Consider the following 21,233-nt stretch of genomic DNA (forward strand, 5'->3'; position numbering starts at 1 on the left):
ATTTAGATTTAAACTGCCAAAACCTAGATTACTCAAAACTGTTTTTTTCCCCCAACAATGATTCTACTGGTGTGATGTGGAAGATTTGCTCCAGGAGAGAGGATACACGCGTCAAAATGCTTTTTGGCCTTATTTAAAATAGGATTTTAATATAAAAAAGTAATATCATATCATGCAACATCGTTTCTTAACCATGTTTGGTCTCTCCGATTGTAGTGTGCTCAGTTTTGATTGATTTCTAGGTATTTTCTATTTTTTATGGCTAGTTGTTCACAAAATAATAATAATAATAATAATAATTCATTTCTGTTTAAAAAAGTGTAAAAGTGTAAATTCATTTACACTTTTCATATGGTCAGAGAGAGAGTGGAGGAGGATCGGAGGGCTCGGGAGGGGATGAGGATGTCAGACAGGTAGGGCGGGGCCAGGTGGTTGGAGAGCTTTGAAAGTCAGGAGGAGTATTTTGTGTTCACGAGACCGGGTGTGACTGAGGAGGCGAGCACCAGAGTTTTGGACCATTTGGAGTCTTTGGAGGGAATGAGAGGTGATGCCAGTGAGGAGGTAGTTGCAATAGTCTAGACGGGAAGAGATGAAGGCGTGGATAAGGGATTCAGCAGCAGGGGGGGACAGGCAGTGTCTGATTTTGGCGACGCGGCAGAGGTGGAAGCAGGAGGATTCACCAGACATTAAAAAGGTCTGGTTAACTGTGGTAAAAGATTTATTATTTGTGAGCTGTGCTTTTCTAAACCTGCAGGTCCAAATGTTTTCTTGGTCAGCATTCTATGAGATTCCATTGTCTTAGTCACAGTATGTTATGTCAGTTATCTTGAAGGTATAGGCTTTCCTGTTAGATGCATACAGACACCCCAGGCTGGCAGGCTGACCAAATGCAATCTTTAAAAGACCACAGTCTGTAATGTAGGAGTGATCAAGCAAGCTACTGATGGCTGTGTTGTGTTCTCTCTCATTCAGCCGAAATAAATCAACTACAATGCTTGACTCTGACAAGAAGTATTAATTGTTTGACTCTCGCAAGATAATTTCCAAGATATTAACCGTTAATGAAGGGAAATAAGTCGTAAGGAACATTCCTAATAATATTTGGTAATTGCAGATCAAATGTGCTGTCTAAGCTTCTATTTCTCCTATCCATTTTCATACACTCCTTTTTTTTATTTCTCCAGACCTGTTGATACCGAGACTGAAACTGGAGTGAAAATGGAGGTAGCATACAAAGTAAGAAAGTCATGTTATAAATAATTTCGACAGCTTTATATTAAGATTCAATAAATGGTTGCTGAGCTCAAAGTTTGAATTGATTGCCAAAATAATTTCCACACCTGTGAAGCATAATTGAAAGATGTATTCAGCATTTATGTTTCCAACCCTCTTTGGTTTCAAAACCATGGTACCACGGTACAACGGTACAGACTGCGTTTAGAAATGTTTTATCTCTCCTCTTCTCTTTCAGGTCTTTAATGACCCCATCCACGGACACATTGAACTCCACCCTCTTCTGGTCAAAATCATAGACACACCTCAATTCCAAAGAATGAGGAACATCAAGCAGCTCGGAGGGGCATACTACGTTTTCCCTGGAGCATCTCATAATCGCTTCGAGCATTCCATTGGGTGTGTGTGTGTGTGTGTGTGTGTGTGTGTGTGTGTGTGTGTGTGTGTGTGTGTGTGTGTGTGTGTGTGTGTGTGTGTGTGTGTGTGTGTGTGTGTGTGTGTGTGTTTGTGTGTCAAGTGGATACCTTGTACGAGGGTTGGGCCAGTGTAACATCTTTCAAACCGCTTTGATGATTAGTCAAATCCCTTATGGTACCTCTAAATCTGTGCCACCAGATGGCACGCACATGTCCACAAAGCAGTTGGTGAAAAGTGGAATATCATGAGTTATGCCGGGCATACGCCTGACTATTCTTCAAAGTTAGTAGAGCAAACTGGTAAATCCCCAATTCATTCCCCACAACCCAGTCCTGATCCTCAAATTCCCAATTAGAATCTTGAGAGCAGCCATCTTGGCCCCAAATTGGATAATTGTTGTTATTGGACCAACCCCAGCCAGGAATAGGGCCGCACAATATGGCAGAGCAAATTAAACATGAGTTGGCAGATTAGTTTGGTTCCCAGATTAGGAAAAACACATACCTATGCTAAACTTTGCACTTATTGTGTACAACCATCATTAAAGTATTTGCGAAAATGTTAAGATCAAAGTTAAAACGACATAGAACTACATTGACATTTATTTGATGGGTTAAGGTTAAACCAACTACTGTTTAGGTATGATGATGGGTCTGAAAGCATACTAAGTTGAAAACCAAAGATCTTTAAAAAATGTGTTTGAAATTCATACAATCCATGTGGACATTACTTCAAATGACAATGAGGCTTGAAATGGGGTTTTAGACATCGTACCTGAGTTAGCGTCAAGTAACTATAAGATGACGCGCCCTTTGCTCGATTTTTCCTAGTAGGAAGTAAAAAAGTCCCACCCTGGGCTGCAAATGCTCGTGGGGCAGATCCTGGTCGAATGGCAGTACTTATTTTGTTTATTCTTAGTTAAAATTTTGGGGGCAAATGTTGTCAAAATATTATGGTTTCCAAACCTACATTGTTGAAAACCAGTGTTTGAGGCTCCCAACCAAGTTTATTGTGGAGCGTTTATGGCTGAAGGCCTGAGTTATAGTCAGATTGATTGGAATCTAGGACTGGGTGGTTCAGCACACCTTGGGTGCATTCAGAATCAAAGCAGGGACACAGGTCAAACCAGCCATCACCAGAGACACTCAGGAGGAGCTCTGACGTGTTGGTATTCAGCAGCTGATCTGCATGTAAACATCTTGCCAATTACAATAGAATAGCTTTTACCTGTGGCTTGCTGTCGGAGGAGACACACCTCTGGCTGGCACCCACTGGCATGTGGCAGGGTTAACTGACGCTTATATTGAAGCATTTAACTGAGTTATCTTATACTGGTCACTTTTGTTTGTATCTAACCGGATTCTCTGTGGCAATGTTTATCAATTGAACCGTCTGTGTCTATTGATTGCTTGCAGAGTTGCGCACCTGGCTGGAAAGCTTGCTAAATCTTTGAAAGAGAAAATGCCTGAACAGATAGATGAGGCTGAAAAGATCGATGACAGAGACGTCCTCTGTGTGCAAATCGCTGGCCTCTGCCATGATCTGGGTGAGTAACAAGAGCTGCACCCCAACCCTTACCCCAAAACATCCAACATCGGCCAGTTTCTGTGTGAGCATGAAACTAATGAGGGATTGGTTAATAATGAATGGTTTCAAATTTCTAAACACATATCTCTCTCTCTAGGACACGGACCTTTCTCTCATCTGTTTGATAAGATGTTCATTCCCAAAGCACGTACAGATTTGAAGGATGACAAAAAATGGACGGTACTGAATGATTCTCCCACTGCTTTCCCCAAAATTCCGCTCGCTGTTTGTTCCGGGACATTTCACAGACCCTTATCTGGCAACATGCTAAAACAAGCCAAAAGTCTGGCATAACGTTCCTAAACTACTAACCTCTATCCACATCTCCAGGATTCCAACCTAAAAACTTTAAGCTTTCAGAAAGTAAAACAAAATGTCATCTCAGTTTAAAAATTAGAACTCAAAATGCCTGATATAAGTTAATGAAAGGTGTTGTAGGTAAGATAAGAGATTTGTTAAGGGAAGAGGAATGAGTGGAAGAGAGCAAAATTTGGTAAATATACAACCCTCTGTCTAAACAGAGCCTCCCTCCCAGCTCCCTTCATCGTTTCTCCTCCGTTTAAATGATAACGCTATGGTTGCAAATGTGATTGATAGGCAAGAAGAATCCAGAATCAATCAGGGAAGGGCCATTAATTGTTAAAATCTAAAATGCTTATGGCTGGTGGATGACTATGCCATTTCTAAAAGATTATACTCAAATTATAGCTCTTAAACAACTATAATTTAAGCATAACACTCCAAAACACTGAACGCATCCTTGATATAGTTTTCTCCATTAAGGCAACCTATTGAAAGGGGGAAACTGTAACTTTTCCTTCTCTTCATTAGCAGTGTTAAGCAAGAATCAGTCGGTTCTTCAATGCATATAACCCACCGAGGATTAGAATTAGTATTAGAATATAATCTATACTAGAGTTTTCGCGCTCAACCCATAGTTGTAATTAACAGGGGTAATTGTTTAATGGAAAGTGTAGTATATCAATTATTAATTAGCATTTACTGTTATTCAAGGCTGATAAATGCATTGACATTTTAAAATACAAGGCAACTACTATTGGTTAGTTGAAAATAATAATCATCATTAAGATTAAACATCTCTTCCAGTGTCCTGGCCAAGACAGGCAGTAGTAGCCTACAGTCACACATAGCATACACACAAAACATAAGCAAAATAAAACAACTAAAACAGTCGGCAGGGGGGAAGGGGGATATTAATATCGCAAGACATTTCGGGAGGCTCATCGAGGAGTAGAGTAAAGTGTAGTCTTTTGAAATGTAACGGTTTTTATATGACAAAATGAACGACCTGCCGTTGCTTGTCGAGTGAGAAATTGTCTCTTCCCTCATTTTATCACAATTTATATAGTCTATAGACAGAACGTCTGACCTGGGAGAGTTTGTCAACGATGAAGCTGTTATGTTTAAAAACATAACATCTTACCTGGGCGAGTGTAGCTGCGGTGTGTGCGCGTGCGTATGTGTTCTTACCTGCGCGTGTGCCGATGGCACACCTGTGTGTGCGTGTGTTTGTGTGTGTGCGCTTCCATGTACGTGTCGCTGCCTTTGTGTTGACGTGCGGTGTATACGCGTGTGTGTGTGTGTGTGTGTGTGTGTGTGTGTGTGTGTGTGTGTGTGTGTGTGGTGTATGCGCAGGTGTGCGTTTCCGTGTATGTTCGTGCGCATGTGCGTGCTTGTGTGTGTGTGTTCTTGCCTGTGCGTGTGCCGATGGCGGAGCCGTACGTCTTACCTGTGCCTGTGTGTGTGTGTGTTTGTGTTCGCGCGTGTGTGCTCTTCCGTGTTCGTGTCGATGCCTTTGTGTTGACGTGCGGTGTGTGCGCGGGCTTGTGTGTGTGTGTGTGTGTGTGTGTGTGTGTGTGTGTGTGTGTGTGTGTGTGTGTGTGTGTGTGTGTGTGTGTGTGTGTGTGTGTGTGGTGTGTGTGCGTTTCCGTGTATGTTCATACGCATGTGGGTGCTTGCGGTGTACATATGCATTCGCGCTTGGCACATGCGCACTTGAGTAACTTGAGTATCTTGAGTGTCACAGTGTGACAGGCCTGCTATTATAGTAGTAAGATTTATCCCACTGCCTGGCCCCTTCTGAGTCCACCAACTGTCTTTGCAGCAAGTCATTCAGGTTGTTCTATATTCATTTACATATTCAGGTCCTCAGTCCTTAAGTTGCAAGCTCTCAACAAAAGCTGAGAGCAAACCTCTAAACTATGCATACGTACATCATATTCTATGACTAAAACAGGCTACCATAGGATGAACATTATTATCCATAGTCAGGCAATAATGTTTCAGCTGATAAGGGTTTGGCGTTTGCACTGTTAAAGAGTATTTGGCTGCAGCTCTGTTAACAAAAAAATAAGACGAGTTAAGGTAATGTGTGTGTGGAATGCATTCATAGGGCTTTACACACATCCACACCCTGACGGCGGTGTCCGCCATGCAAGGCAGCAGCTAGGTCGTAGGTCGCTAGGTTGGAAGCGGTAAGTGTGAGCTGTCTTGCTCAGGGACACCTGAGCAACCTCTGAGTGTGTGTGTGTGTCATTGCAGCACGAGAAGGCATCGCTAGACATGTTAGAACATCTGATTAAAGTTAACAAACTGGCGCCGGTGATGGAGGAGAACGGGCTGGTGCTGCCAGAGGACCTCGACTTCATCAAGGAACTGATCTTTGGGAAAATTACCGACCCTGCTCATCCAGAAAAAGAGGTGTGCACAATGACTCTCTTTGGCTTGAAGAACCTACTGTTCATAACCTCCTCTCACCATAGCCTGAAAAATGAATTGTTCTAACAGAACCCCCTTAGTTAGACTTGCTACACCGCATAGCAGGCCTTTTTCAGGTCAAACTCATTGGACTCAGAAACAGGGTTTCCTTTGAAGTGAGCTGCTACATTACTATGTTCTATTTCTATTTGTCTGTTGACCGTTTCCTCGGGCTGTCGTGACAGCCGAAATACAAAGGCCGTAAACCGGAGAAGTATTTCCTGTACGAGATCGTATCCAACAAAAGGAACGGCATCGATGTGGACAAATTTGATTACTTTGCAAGGTCAGTCCTTACTCTGGTCACTAACCTTGTTTGTGTATGGTGCGAAATGTTTATGCCACTGCTCTTTAGAACTGTGCAAGATATTCACTGCAGCCATCAATTATTTGAAGTGCGGGTCCGATGGGGGCAGGATATTGTGGTGGCTAGGTGGTTTGTGACTTAATCCCAAATGTCCATTTGGTCGTATTAGCAAGAATTATGTAGTTATAGTGCAATTGATCTCATTCCACAAATCTGTCCAGCCGTGTTATAGAGGTCATCTTTTTAAATCCTGTTTCACTTGTCAAGTGCAAAGATTTTTCCAACAACAAAATATCTATAAATGAGAGTTTCCTGTTTTAAGATGAAATTGTCTTTTATTTTATTGGATATATGACAGAACATTACACCTCAAGCCTTGCAAGAAATAATAGCCTGCCAAAAAAATTTGGTTTCTACATTAACAGGCACGGTATGTAGCGTCATATCGCTATTATTCCTCCCAATGTGATGAGTTGGTCATCTTTTTAAATTCTAAAATGTATTTAAGATTGAGATATGACTATTGGACATATAGGGTAGAAATAAATATTAGGCCAACATATAATTCAATAATACAAAAGAATGATAAATTTAGGATATAGAGGACCACACTCCCAACCAATGTTTGCACTACAGTAGACCTACTACATTTACCATGGTTTATAGTACCAAGTGCCAAGCATTAACAACTGCTAGATTAACCACTTCATCGTATACAACAAAGACAGCTAGGACAAGATGCTACACCATGCTAAATACCATTTTAAAGTGCAAGGACGTAAAACATCCAATAAGTGCGTAAGAGGGGTGTGGGGGGTAAGGGGGGGAGGCTATGCAGAGTCTAGGTGAACTCTGAGCATGGTAAAGCATGTAAAGCGAATATCTTTCACATTTTTCTCCCAGAAGGCCATTCAACCAGACATCCATAGCCGTCAGGGTTTCTCTATCCGCACAATATTCTCACCTTTTTTTTACCCCTTACCTGTTTGTAGACCCCTCTACACCTTCCTGCTCCATAATGACTGGTATCAGAATTCACTGCACCACTTTGTAATACATTCTTTGAAAATCTCCTTAGTGACTCAACCATACTCAATACACACCCACAGCTGCCAGGGATATCTTCCTCTCTGGATCAACCAATCAATGGAGAAACAAAGCAAGAACCTGTAAAAGTAAACCTGCACTATCATGTCAATGTACTCATCCTTTCCGTTCCCCATCTCAGAGACTGCCATCACCTGGGCATCAAGAGTAACTTTGACCACGACCGCTTCATCAAGTTTGCCAAGGTGTTTAAGGTGGACGGGGAGCAGCAAATCTGTACCAGGGAAAAGGTCAAAATGATCTCAGACTTCTGTTTTTAATCAGATTGAAACAGCTCTCTAATTCGTCCTATATTTGACTAAACATAACTATGGGTATTCTTCAACAGGAAGTGGGCAATCTGTATGACTTTTTCCACACAAGAAACTCTCTCCACAGAAGAGCTTACCAGCACAAAGTAACAAACATTGTTGAGACCATGTAAGTATTGTGTCTGTGCTAGGTACTATAATAATTACGAAAGTAATTGTATTCCAAACTGAGTTTGGTTGTGTTTTTCTAACCAGGATCACCGAGGCCTTTGTATTGGCAGACAAACACCTGACATTCGTGGGGGAGTCTAAGAAGTTCACATTGTCCACAGCTATAGATGACATGGTGGCATACACTAAGCTGAATGGTGAGTGTTGAGACCACACTGTGTTGTGGTTGGCTTGGGTTTTGACTTTTGCAATATCAAAAACAAATTATTTCCTTAGGGTAAACATACCCTAAGGCTTCCTTAAGCAAGATGCCTCACCACCACCTGCTCCTTATTCTAAGATGTACTGTAAGTCACTTCTGAGGTGTTTCTGTATATATATTTGCCCCTGTAGACAACGTCTTCGAACAGATCCTCCTTCCTACCCCGGGCGAGCTGGATGAGGCCAGGGAGAAGGATCTGAAAGAGGCCAGGGAGAAGGATCTGAAAGAGGCCAGGGAGAAGGATCTGAAAGAGGCCAGGGAGAAGGATCTGAAAAAGGCCAGGGAGATCCTAACGAACATCAGCAGTCGTCGCCTCTTGAAGTGTGTGGGCCAGTTCTATTCAGCATATCAAGCTGACATCGAGGTGTGTGTGTGTGTGTGTGTGTGTGTGTGTGTGTGTGTGTGTGTGTGTGTGTGTGTGTGTGTGTGTGTGTGTGTGTGTGTGTGTGTGTGTGTGTGTGTGTGTGTGCTAGAAGTGACAGAGGAACACAACCATGACCGATTTGTCACTCTTTCCCTGATCTTCCCTGAAGGATATGCGTCTGCATTTGCTAGTTGACCAGAAAAATCCCCTGGGCATTAAACTGTTGCCAGAACACCTCAATGTAAGTCATTCAGTGCCTCTTTCTGGAATTTAATCTATGCTGATTAGGGGTTGGTTTGATAGTTCTGTGGTGGGGATTGTTATGATTGAACGGGAGGAACCCAAGCACAGACAACGGAAGATGAATTAAACCACAGGTTTATTGTAGTGAGGACGAGAGCAGTAGGGAACAACAGGAGGTGGACAGGACAGGATGGATACCAGGGAGGTAGGGCTACTGGCAGGTAGGCAGGCAGATGAGCACACAGGGTGGATGGCAGGCAGGTACGGGGTTGGTGATCCATGGGCAAGGAGAACACTGAGATTAACCACGGAAAAAACACAGAACACAAAAGGGAATTTGGTATGTACCACTGTAGTTGAAACAACGATCTGGCGATGAGTGGCTGAAGAACCGGTGTTTAAGAAAACCAGAGATGATGACTGGAAATGGTGAGGAGCTGGGGAAAATGAGGGAACACTTTGTCCCAGAGGGGGAGACAGAGCAGAGCATCTGCTGGGTACGACCACGGCCATAACAGGGTTCAGTAATGCTTGTCCCAGAATGCAGTTTGGATTTCATTTCAGCAATGTAAAAAGGCAATCATCTATTGATATTTTAGCTACAAGTTAATACAAATTTTGTTACATGGTTCCCTCCCTACATTTCTCTGTGATTGAGAAGTGTTGCGTTTCACGCAACTGTGATTGACAGGCAAGATAGCTTCCCTTAAACAATCAGGTAGGAAATGCCCCGATCTGTATGCAATTATCCGGGAGTGGTCTTAATTCTGGGACATGGCCCATGAGTGCAGATGAAAGATATCTGAAATCCAATTAGCTGCCGTTGTATTAAGCAGCAAAATATATTATAAAAGAAATGTCTTAGTTGTTTCCACAATGACCATTGCTTTTCCACCCACATGCCATATACCCACAACTACTTGACAAATATGTATCTACATGAAATTTAAAACATACCTTTTATATATTTTTTCCTTCGCCATGCATGTGTCAGGTGAAAAGTCTTCCCCTTGTGTCTCCTAGGTTATCAAGATGGACTATGGCATGAAGACAGAGAATCCCATTGATCGCGTTAGTTTTTACCGCAAGGGAGACAAGGAGGCCTTCAAGATCTCCAGGGGCCAGGTTAGAACTTTGCCCTTGAACACAATTATTTTTAAAAGCATGTTAGTGCAGTGCAAACATTTATGCAATTGAGAGATAATATGGTCATTTATAATGGTTATTGTGATGAATAGTAAATACTGACTTCCCCATCTTAGACTAGCATTGCAGTGCATGTGTGAGATAAGCTGAACACTGGGCATAATTCGGGCAGCATTTCAGAGTAGACTCACATCGTAACTCAGCGTTACGACTGTAGTCAGGTTGTTCAAAAATGAAACGGAAAAATATCACAAGTGTGTTTTCACACCAAAAATGGTTGTTCATTTAAAAAAACCTTGAAATGTATTTGAACCAAAATCAGAATCAGAATCAGGATCAGAATCTCTTTATTGTCATTGCACAAAATTGCAACGAAATTGGGGTAGAGGCTCTCAAAATAAGTGCTTTTAAAAAAAAAAGATTTTTATTAATTGATGTTGTCCTTGTCTGGGCATTTCACATCTAATATATCTTATGGTCATTATGATTAGAAAAGCTGTTAACATTATCAATGTTAAGGTGTTATGTGTATCAATATATCTAGCTCTAGTCTGGGGACACTACATGTCTGTCCCTGACTGTGCTTCTTCTTTGTTCCGGCTCCTGTCCGCAGGTGTCCACGCTCACCCCAGGACACTTTCAGGAGTGGTTGCTACAGGTGTACTGTACGGCGGAGACTGATGGGGAGATTCTGGCACTGGCCAGGAAAAAATTTGAACAGTTGTGCCAAACTGTGACAAGCAAAAAGGTTTGCTTGCAACTCAGTATATCGCTCCATGTGGTTAAATTGTTTCAAATTACATTGTTTTACTACCGTGAAGCTGGGTAGATGTAGGAGTTGATGCAAAGCTTTTATTTTAGGTTATTAATTTTTCCATGCGATGGTGGCATCACAAATCCTATTTGGCATGTTAACGTGTTGTTTACGTGACCTGTTTGGACTCTTTTCCTAAGTTATTTCTGCTTCTTTCTTCCAGAGAGAAAACTGCTCTAGAGATGTGAACCCTCCGGAGCTGGAAGCCAATGAAGGCCCAAATCCAACTTCAATTTTGAAAGAACCAAAAGAAACAAGATTTTCCTTGGTGCTTTTTTGAAATTGGTATGGGTAGGAAATTTGATGCCTAAAGTAGAATTTTAATAATTATAATCCACCATTTTAACCAGAAAATGTCCTAAATCAAAGACACACTCCAAACAAGCTTAATCAACTTTTTTGTCTTCAAGTTCAGTTTCATCACCAGCTGCACCAGCCATCACCAGCTGCTGGTTTTGTTTTTGTTTCTTTGTTTCTCTTCATTTAGCTATGCAGTTTCTGTCCATAGTTTACATGTTACCTTAAGGTGAATCTAACGCTGAGACTTTTCATGCAAGAACACTTTTTAGTGTTTCTGTATTGATTCGATTTTTACATAAAAGATAGTGTAGGCAAATTATTTTCAAACTATTACCTCTCATATTTCTTGAAATTATTTTTACATGCCGACAACAATCAATAAATAAAATGATCGGACAGAAAAACAAGGAAATCCGGTATCTGTGGCGATCACAAGCCGGTAATAAGTCTGTCAAATCAATTCATCACACTTGAATGTGTATTTATTTGCAGTGGGTTTTAACTTCATATATGTTCGCTGTACTGATTTAGTCGCGACAATAAATGGCCAGAATCAAAGCAGGCTACAGACACTATAATGAATACATATATTCTAATCTTTGTTCATGTTTTTTTTGTAATGCGTCTAATATACATTTTGTTGAAGCACTCTTTTTCATTTTCAAAGTTTGAACATCTTCCTTCATGATAATAATAATAATAATAATAATAATAACAACAATAATAATAATTGTGGGTAGATTCCTTTGTTTGGGTTACTAAGGTAAACCTACCACAACGCTTGATACATTTAGTTCCCGGTGTGTGTGTTTGTTTGTGTGTGAGTTGAAAGAAAAATATATATTACGTCTACGTTCATGTTTAGTGCTCTTTTCAAAGATATATTATGATATAAGGTTGTAGTAAGGGCCCAGGAATACTGTTTAGAATATTGCTTGCTGTTCTGCTAATAAGGTTAACTGAAAAGTATATTTGCAAAAGATAGACAGAGGCTGGGGCAAAAATTGTGATAAATGGTGATGAAAAAAATAGACGGCTTTGTCCTCAATGTCTAAATGTTTCCTTTGTAACCACCAGAGGGCAGCATGACCCAACCACACACACACACACACACACACACACACACACACACACACACACACACACACACACACACACACACACACACACACACACACACAATTTACATTTGAATAAGTGGAAGATATTAAACTTTCCTCTTATTTTATTTTATTTTACTAATTCATTTGACTCACGCATTGACTTGTTCAGCTATTTCCTGCCAAGCTCTCTCTCGCGCTCTCGCTGCCGCGGCGGTATTGCTTTTTTTTGTTAAAATGGGTAACTGCTCGTCATACACGTTCATTAGAATTTCCAATTCCGTGGGGGAAAAGTAAGTGGATCTACGCTTTTGGTCCATGTTTGATCATGTTATCAGAGATCCATTGATGATGGCTCTTCATAGTCAACAGGCACGCCCTCAACCCAGAGTGAACATACTCAGAGTTGATTAACCCAACGCTGATCACCTGTTCTGAAACCGAAAACCCAGAGTTGCTTTTCAACCCTGAACTCTGAGTCAACCAACTCAGAGCGCAGGATTAAACTCAGAGTATGTTAAACCAGCTACCTGAAACAGGCCTCAGGTCTGCCACGCAGGCTTTAGCCAGTCTCTCTCTCTTTCCACAGAGGCAGTTGGGCTTGGGTTCTGTTTAGGGTGGTTCCTTAAGGTTTTGGACTTTTGGATTGGTTCCATGTTTTGTTTTATGTTAACACTATTCAACATAGGCTAGTCGAAAGAATTGTGTGTTTGGTCAGTAGTTCAGTCGGTTGGTCACATGGTTTGCTGTTCAGGTTTGGTTTGTTGCATTTTGTTTGGGTATTTCCAACATGGTAAAGATGGTTTGTTGTTCCCAGTATTTGTTTTGTCTGTCTGGGTAAGTTTCCTCCGTTCTGGCTCGGTCGGTCCTTGTGATTTTGGTACTGGTTTTCTGTCCAAACCATATAATCGCACATTTTCTAATCTTCCATACACTACACTAATCCCTTTACAGATTTCATGATACTTACTTTATTCTAATAAATAACTTTATCCCTTATTATGTGTGGATCCCGATCTTTGCTCTGACCCGAGCCTCGTCTTAAAGGCCCACTATGCAACTTCGGGCATTTCTTCGCTGTTTTCTTGGTTTTGGCACGCACATTTCTCTACACAGCGCCCCCTAAAGCTTCGTAGTAGATATTTCACAACACTGTCGTAACAACTCGTTGACGTCCCTTCCCCATGCTCTTCTACGCGGGCCATGTGCATTTGTTTTCAAAGAAGCCGGCGAATGCGCGGAGCCATGTCCGAAATAGATGTTCATAAAGTGTAGGCAAGGTTATACATTTTTAAAATGGTGTATTTGCATTGCAATAAACATAAATCCATCATTTTTTATAGTTGACGGGGAGAATTTATACCCTAGGTTATAATTATTTTATCTTAGGTTGAACAGAACAATCAGTGTAAGAGGTTTGGCCAACATAATAATCGAAATAAACAAGAACCTGGATTCGGGGATTCAGTCTGTATCTGGGGGACGAGACAGACGAACAGCAAAACACCCATGGAAACAAAGGTGTTTATATGGTTGCAACCAAGCAAGCTAGAAACAAACAGGGCTCACAACAAAACGGTCGAGAAAACAATTTTTACAGGGCTCACAAAAATGGTTGAGCAAACACATGTGTACAGAGACTATCAGAATCAAGAATATTACGCAGACAAAGTTCACCCAAGGGTACTTTCAATTTCAAAAGCAACACGGCCGAGTCGGCGTCTGATTTGCAGTCTTCTTTTTCTTTCAGTTCACGCTATTCCTGAAAAGCTTGCCCAACGTTTACTCGTGTCTGGCCTCTCTGTCGGTCTGTCTCCCTTTTCTCTTCTTCTGTTCCTCCGACATTGGGTTTCTCTGTCTCTTTTTAGTCGGCTGATCTATGATGAATATAACAATCCATTAGTTACTTGTGTTTATATCGAGCCGGTTCCGTGTTTGTGGGTCTGTGCCGTAAAGCAATTCGTTACTGTAGTGACCATAGTAGTGACCCTTGCAGAAGCATACGGCCGACATCTTTCTTTTTTCTGGGTGGAAATAGTAACATAGTTACGCCATTAAATGCGTTTATGGAAACATTTTTAGCGAGAAATGTGCATTTTACTTTCAGAATGTTCGCTCGGTGAATGTGAAGGATGTTTGGTTTGATAGTTATGACGAAGAGTGAACGCTCCGTTCACTTGCATGGACAGAGTCTCTGGCTGCTAAGCAACCTCAACGTCTTGGCGGACTATTTCTCTGCTGATCAACACTACGAATGCTGGAAACACACCAGACACACCATGTGAAGTTATTTAACCCGATTATCGTTATTTATGAGTCCTTAGCCCAAGTGAAGGAGTTCAAGTACCTCGGGGTCTTGTTCGTGAGTGAGGGTACTATGGAGCGTGAGATTGGCCGGAGAATCAGAGCAGCGGGGGCGGTATTGCGTTCGCTTTACCGCACCGTTGTTACGAAAAGAGAGCTGAGCCGCAAGGCAAAGCTCTCGATCTACCGGTCGATCTTCGTTCCTATCCTCACCTATGGTCATGAGGGTTGGGTGATGACCGAAAGGACGAGATCGCGGGTAAAAGCGGCCGAGATGAGTTTTCTCAGAAGGGTGGCTGGCGTCTCGGGATAGGGTGAGAAGCTCAGTAATCCGTGAGGAACTCGGATTAGAGCCGCTGCTCCTTTACTTAGAAAGGAGTCAGCTGTGGTGGTTCGGGCATCTGGCAAGGATGCCTACTGGGCGCCTCCCTTTGGAGGTGTTTCAGGCACGTCCATTGGGGAGGAGACCTCGGGGAAGACCCAGGACTAGGTGGAGAGATTATATCTCAACACTGGCCTGGGAACGCCTCGGGATCCCCCCGTCAGAGCTGGTCAATGTGGCCCGGGAAAGGGAAGTCTGGAGCCCCCTGCTTGAGCTGCTCCCCCCGCGACCCGACCCCGGATAAACGGATGACGATGAGATGAGATCGTTATTTATATCCGAGATTATTTAATCTAACCCGATCTAAACTCTATCATGCACCCAAACACGGCGGCGTTTGGGTTTCCTACCTCGGACAACAATTGCCTCGCAACTGGCTGTTTATATCTAGCCGGTGCCATGTTTGGGTGTGTGTCTGTGCCGTAAAGCATTTTCGAAACTACAATCTGACTACATTTTCGAGGATACTTCCGCTGCGTCACATCCGGATTGTGTCGGTCCGAACAGATCAAGTTGCATATGCGCTTTTTCACTGGAGAGGCGACATGGGTAAATGACACACCCACCAATCAACCCAGAAATGGATGCAGAACCATCAGCATAACTCTCAACCTGCATACTTAATGTAATTTTGGCTAAAAAAGTTGCATAGTGGGCCTTTAATGCAGCCAAGGAGATGGAAGAGCGTTATGTGAATAATTATTAGATGATTGTGTTGTACAATGAAAGACAGTAAAGATTCAATATGAATGGCAAAATAAGGATGGGATTTTATTTGAACAATAAAATATGTGTTGGGCAAATTATAGAGAGGCTGAGATTATAGATTTCATATTCAAAAGGCGAAGGGGTGAAAAAATTTAAGAAATATATTTAAGAAATATAGGCCTACTCAAAGCCCAAATCATTGATATCATACCCTATCCAATAATAAAGAAATTTGAATTTGAATGGTAACAATTCCGTTAAATCCTCGTCCTCGTTTTGAACGTCTCACTCAAGGCGATCAGCGTGTTCATTCTGATTAGCTCTTAATTGAGATCACCTGTCACGCACCCCTTTATATACCCCTCACAATGGGTTTGGTTTACTTTTCGCATCGGCCTGTGTCAATCGAGGTTGAGTTTAGTGAGGGTTGAAAGTTTTCGATCTAGATTGCAGATCACTATTGTCACTTTATACAAACTGAAAGTATGCGTTGTTGCGTGTTTGTTTTTGTGGGCATTTGACTGAACAGCCCAGACAAATATTGCTACCAACATGGCACTTCGAAACGGACCACCGCAGTGAGTAAAAGTTATTTTCCTTTATTAATTGTTGATGTTTTTGGGCTGTCTCCTCAGACACAAGCCATCAGTATCCCTGCTCTTTGCACCTTGACATGCATGTCGCCGCTGTTTGTTAACCTAGCTTTGCTGATTTGTATCTTGTGATGTGTGTGTGTTTTTCTTAACAGGTGTTAGATGACTGACAAGATCTATGGGGGGGCCCCCTTTGGGCCCCCCCATACCAACTTAGTCTTCAAAGGAATCTAGTGCCATGGGACTCCAGTGTCTTAAGGGCCGTTGCGTGGGCCGTAGTGGCTTCCAGAGCCATCTTTCGGTCTTGGTCAGGATTTGTTACAGTTGCCCTTCAATGTAGCAGGCTACGGGTTTCTGAAGAAGCCTGCTTTACGTAGCATTGGAGTACAAATATTGTGCAAAATGCTCATGTAATTGCACTAGCACTAGTAACCTGTAGATTAGCTTAGTTTAACGTCATTCCGTGCCGTCTCTGTCAAATGTGTGGCTTACTTTAAGTCCACAAGGCCCTCTGGTAAACCACGTTGGAACACCCCTGGACAAGGTGATTAGTCACTGGGTGTGTGCTAAAGTTTTGTTCCATTTTTCACTAGTTGGTTAAGGTTTGGTAGAATTGTTTGGATGCTAGCGACGTGATGGCGTATGTACAAAAGCCTACCGTGGCCAGGCCACAGTTGCGACGGCCACGGCCAGATGGCCTAGTGTGAGTGCAACCTTGATTGCATTTGTATACTGTTGTTTACCATTGGATGTTTATGCAATTTGGCTTAATTCATCCGCAGTAAAGCTGCATTTGACTATTCCAGGGTCGTTTTGTACAGGCTTTCAATTGACCATGTTGACTAGTCTGTGGGAAGTTTTTTTTTTTTTTTTTTTTTTTTTTACCTTTGCTTACAATCCAACGGTTGTGACCACTTATGCAACTGGGCTGTGAACCTTGCAATTCTAGTTGCATATTTGTACACGCAAGCTTGTCCATTTCTGTCGCCATCACTAACACTAGCTTCAGCATTTCCTTGTAGGCCATTAGCTGACTTGTGTATTGGAGAGAGGATTTGGGTATTTTAAGATGCTTGAAAACCTAAAATAAAGCAAAATGCGTGTCTGGTGTGCAAGAGCCAATTTGTTGGCTTGCAGTAGTCGAGGAGTTGCCATAGGTCGTAATCCATCTGGAGGTTGTGGCAATGGAGGCTTGTGGTAGATCTGCCATCCAAGAAAGGTTAATTCTTCTGAAGCATGATCAATAGTTTAGTAAATTGAATCTATTCATATAGAACTATGAAATCCAAGACTTCAGCCAGTAACTTGGATCGCAATATGTGGAAAGTATTAGTCTTCATTTGTAACAACAGAATAATTAACATGACTAACTGGGTTTCTTCCATTTTCTAACCAGGGGACTTGACTGGTGAGTCTACTGGATTAATCAGTAGCGGTACTTTGCCCAACAGATTTGATGGCATGACTACAGGGTGACAAAGACAATTATTCCCTGCCTATCAAAAGAGACTTCTAAAACATATCTGCTAGAACAGTTCCTATACTTTTTGTATAATTTGGTCATGCTGCAAATTTACTTTTTGTAGTTGCTCCATATTTAGTTCTTTGACAGCCTCGCCTGCTAGAAAAGTCTATTCAAATCGGCTAAATATAATGAACTAAATTAATAGCCATGAAATGTTGTCACTCATACTAATGGCAAATACCCTCTTTCAGTTGGTGGTTCAACACTGATGTCTCTCTAGGCTTGAGGGAGAGCTCACAAGTAAATTACACGAATGTCCTGGAGCAATTGGGAATATACTTTTATTTTGTCTACCTGACCAGGGACATCTTTGAACTATAGGTCACCTAACCCAAACTTTTCACTCTTGTTAGGTTGTCCTTTTCTCTTGTTTTAACCCGAAAGGGCTGAAATATCAACATTTCAGCTATTCTGTTTGGATAATGTGCAAAACTTGTGGCTTCACTAATAAAAGAAAATTAACAAATGTATTTTTCTTAATGTGGTTAAACTATTTAAAGATTTGTTCGCAAAATATTTCTGCTCAATTTGTGCTGAAACTCTGAATTTTTTTAATTTGATAAAACACAACTGGGTTAAAGGTATTTGCTTTGGGCATCTTTTGATATTTTTAGAATCTAGCTCCATTGCCGTTAGAAATGGTGTCTCCCAGTACTGCAAAGTGCTTCCACAAGTTTAAAAAAGAATGGGCAGAAAAGGAACTGCCAACTAAATCTATTTAACATGGGTAGAAAGTTTCCATGGAAGCTCTTGGCTGCTGGTTCCCAACACAGCTCCACTGTTAGCCTGTGACCTTGCGTTTAACTTTTTTTGACTTTTGGTGACTTTCACAAAAGAGAAATGAACTGGTTAATACAATAAACAAGACATTTCATGGTACCATTTTTAACCGTTTGTGGATATTGCATTAAATCCATATGCTTGAAACTTTTCAATAATGCATATCAACGAAACAATGGAATGAAAATTAGTTCAAGCAATTTGTGGGACTTAGCTGCTTTTACATTATTACGCATTTTGGGGGTTATTTCAGTCTCTCCAACCTGCAGGTCGTGTGAAGAATCATGTGAATGGGAAAATTCTATAAATGTCTTTATCATCTTTCGTCTCAACACTTCTGCTGCAGCCGCTGTTGAGGCGTATGAGTCCTTTGAGACCCCCTTTGATAAAAGGGGTTTTCAAATGTTGACCCTCAGTCACCTATTGCATCACTTCCTTTAGGGCTTCGGCCTCCTAATTGATCATTATAGTATAATTGAATGCCCTCTTTCATATATATGATACCTCCACCACTGGGACGTGGCAACAATTCTCCAAATCCATATGGGGGGGGATGCTTGTGGACAGTAGGGGTGTATACTCGACATAAATAGGAAGCAAACTCATCTCACAAATGAGTAATGACATCTCACAAATATTTATTTAATAAATTGTTTCAATTTATAATAATCCAAAATCCAATGGCAAAACCCGTTGGCTTTTTGTCAAGGGAATCCAGGGCGACGCTCACTTCCGGATTGGCCAACATACGTCATCCCTCCACCACTCCACTGTAAAAACACATGTTCAAGTTGAATGAGAATAATAATAATTCTGCCATAGTATTTATTTAAGGGGGGGGGGGGATACAAGTCTTTTGGCCATTTGTAGTGTTGATCAGCAGAGAAATAATTTGTCCGCAAAGACTGTGACGTCGCTTAGCAACGGTAGATGCTGGGGTAGACAAGTCACCGGACTACTACCCATGCAAGTGAACGGAGCGTTCCACGGCATTGAGAAGACCCGTGTAATAAAGGCCTATAATATTTCTGTTTAAGGCACAGATTTCTCCTCAGATTAGGCCAATAAACCAATTGTAAAATAAAATAAAAAACCCTCGATCAAAGGCCCGGCCCGAGTATAGTGGTGGGAAATATCGGCCCGACCCGGCCCGCGTCGGGCTCGGGCTCGGGCAGAGAATTTAAACACTGACTGGAACTACTTAGCAGGTGTCTGTAGGGCTATATCAGGAGTTAATGCACGCACTGCAGCCAATCAGAATCTGAGTATTCCCCCAGACCGTGGTCTAAACAATATTATTCACGAGTTATAAACAACCCCTACGCATCAATATTAATGATAACCCTGTGGAAATTGCCATAAGTGAGAGACACAATTTCGCACGTTGAGCACACAGTTGTGTGACTCGTTTATTTAGTAAGAGGGAAACAGGAAATCAAAACGTGCTGAAGGTAAACAAATCCCGCATGGGCTCTGACGTCATGAGACGCTCGTAATCCTTAAAAGGGACATCGATCCCTGAACCACCAAGACAGTAAACGACATGCCTAACACAATTGAAAGAACAACACATAACAAAATACTGTAGGTGAATTATGTTACACTCACTACAACCCATTAAATACGGTATGATTTATAGATGTCATGGCAACGTCCGCTCGTGACACTGGACTTGCGATCGAGGCATCGACGCGGACGTTCATTCACATAGCCAAAAACAAGAGAATAGATGGCTAGATAAAATAAACATCAAGACATACAATTCTAAAAAGAACAGATGAAGCAGCTATCCTTTTTTCCACCTGCATTTAATATAGGCCTATCCGTGTATTGTCACAATTCCTCACTATCAAAGGTGAAAGTAGAAACGGGTGGCCAAAAGCTGTCATATTGTTAGTTATCACAGACCATTTTAAGTAGAAACGGGTGGCCAAAAGCTGTCATATTGTTAGTTATCACAGACAATTTTAAGTAGAAACGGGTGGCCAAAAGCTGTCATTTGTTAGTTATCACAGACAATTTTCAACAATGAATGATCTGTACGGAGCTCCATAAGGGACATTAGGGAGAACGCTCCCGGACAGAACCTTAGTTTGGAAGTCATGCTTAGTGACACGACAAATAGCCTACTTCCAATTGAAATACAAAATTTAGAAAATAGGCCTACGTGTCTCTGATCACGTTTCAATAGATAAAATAACGTGACAGTGTCACGTATTTTCGTGAGACCATGCCCGTACTTCCATGAGTATACTTAAAGGAAGTAGCCTATACTATCCGCACTATCTACTACGTTATTTTTTCAGATGTGAGTGCTGTTCCAAATCGAGTACTCCGTGGTGCACTAACCGGAAATTACGATCACGACCGCCGCCGTGGCTACTCCCCCGCAATAAACATCCCGCTTTGAACGGTGAACTCTTTACGCCTAGCAGCTATAAAAACTATAAAAACTACAAAATGACTCTATTAATGCAGGCTACGTGGAAAATGCGCCGACTTTGGCTCAGCCTGGCTCAGCCTCTTCCGCTACGTAGCTAAGATGGCTGCCGTTGAGTACGGGGAGTGTCCTTCGATCCACACTTCAGGATTAGCCCGTTTTGAGTACGGCATCCGGGTCCTTGAAGTATACTTCTTTTCGCCTGATCTTACTCAAATTTTGGCTAGTAAGTAGTACGGACAGTACGGGTATTGGAACACGGCACAGGTTCGAGTGTGTGCATGGGTTGAATTGCGTGTGTCTCACGCCGAATGCATGAGACATGAGAGCCCTGTACTTACGTGACACAAACCAGCACCGCAAACGTTCTCTCCCGCTTGAGATGACGTCTTTCTTTATAGGTTCATGGGTCGGATTCGCC

At 41.8% G+C, this 21,233-nt stretch overlaps 1 protein-coding gene across 1 annotated transcript; it reads left to right on the top strand.

Moving 5' to 3' along the window:
- The first annotated feature begins 1,203 nt into the window (after window positions 1-1,203).
- LOC115548839 (deoxynucleoside triphosphate triphosphohydrolase SAMHD1-like) lies at window positions 1,204-12,032 on the top strand. Its single transcript, XM_030363708.1, has 14 exons — window positions 1,204-1,236; window positions 1,472-1,632; window positions 3,066-3,196; window positions 3,335-3,417; window positions 5,800-5,958; window positions 6,201-6,301; window positions 7,551-7,659; window positions 7,758-7,849; window positions 7,936-8,048; window positions 8,245-8,294; window positions 8,367-8,477; window positions 8,647-8,718; window positions 9,744-9,845; window positions 10,480-12,032. Exons 1-14 carry the CDS (start codon window positions 1,219-1,221, stop codon window positions 10,693-10,695), a joined length of 1,518 nt encoding a protein of 505 aa, XP_030219568.1. The 5' UTR covers window positions 1,204-1,218; the 3' UTR covers window positions 10,696-12,032.
- The last annotated feature ends 9,201 nt before the right edge of the window (window positions 12,033-21,233 follow it).

This window comes from Gadus morhua, chromosome 1 (assembly GCF_902167405.1).
Source record: "Gadus morhua chromosome 1, gadMor3.0, whole genome shotgun sequence".
NCBI classification, from domain to species: domain Eukaryota; kingdom Metazoa; phylum Chordata; class Actinopteri; order Gadiformes; family Gadidae; genus Gadus; species Gadus morhua.

Excerpts from the sequence above, each read along its gene's own strand:
- LOC115548839 (XM_030363708.1), top strand. Across the intron at positions 6,302-7,550 it reads AAATTTGATTACTTTGCAAG|AGACTGCCATCACCTGGGCA; the intron begins GTCAGTCCTTAC and ends TCCCCATCTCAG. Across the intron at positions 9,846-10,479 it reads TCAAGATCTCCAGGGGCCAG|GTGTCCACGCTCACCCCAGG; the intron begins GTTAGAACTTTG and ends TCCTGTCCGCAG.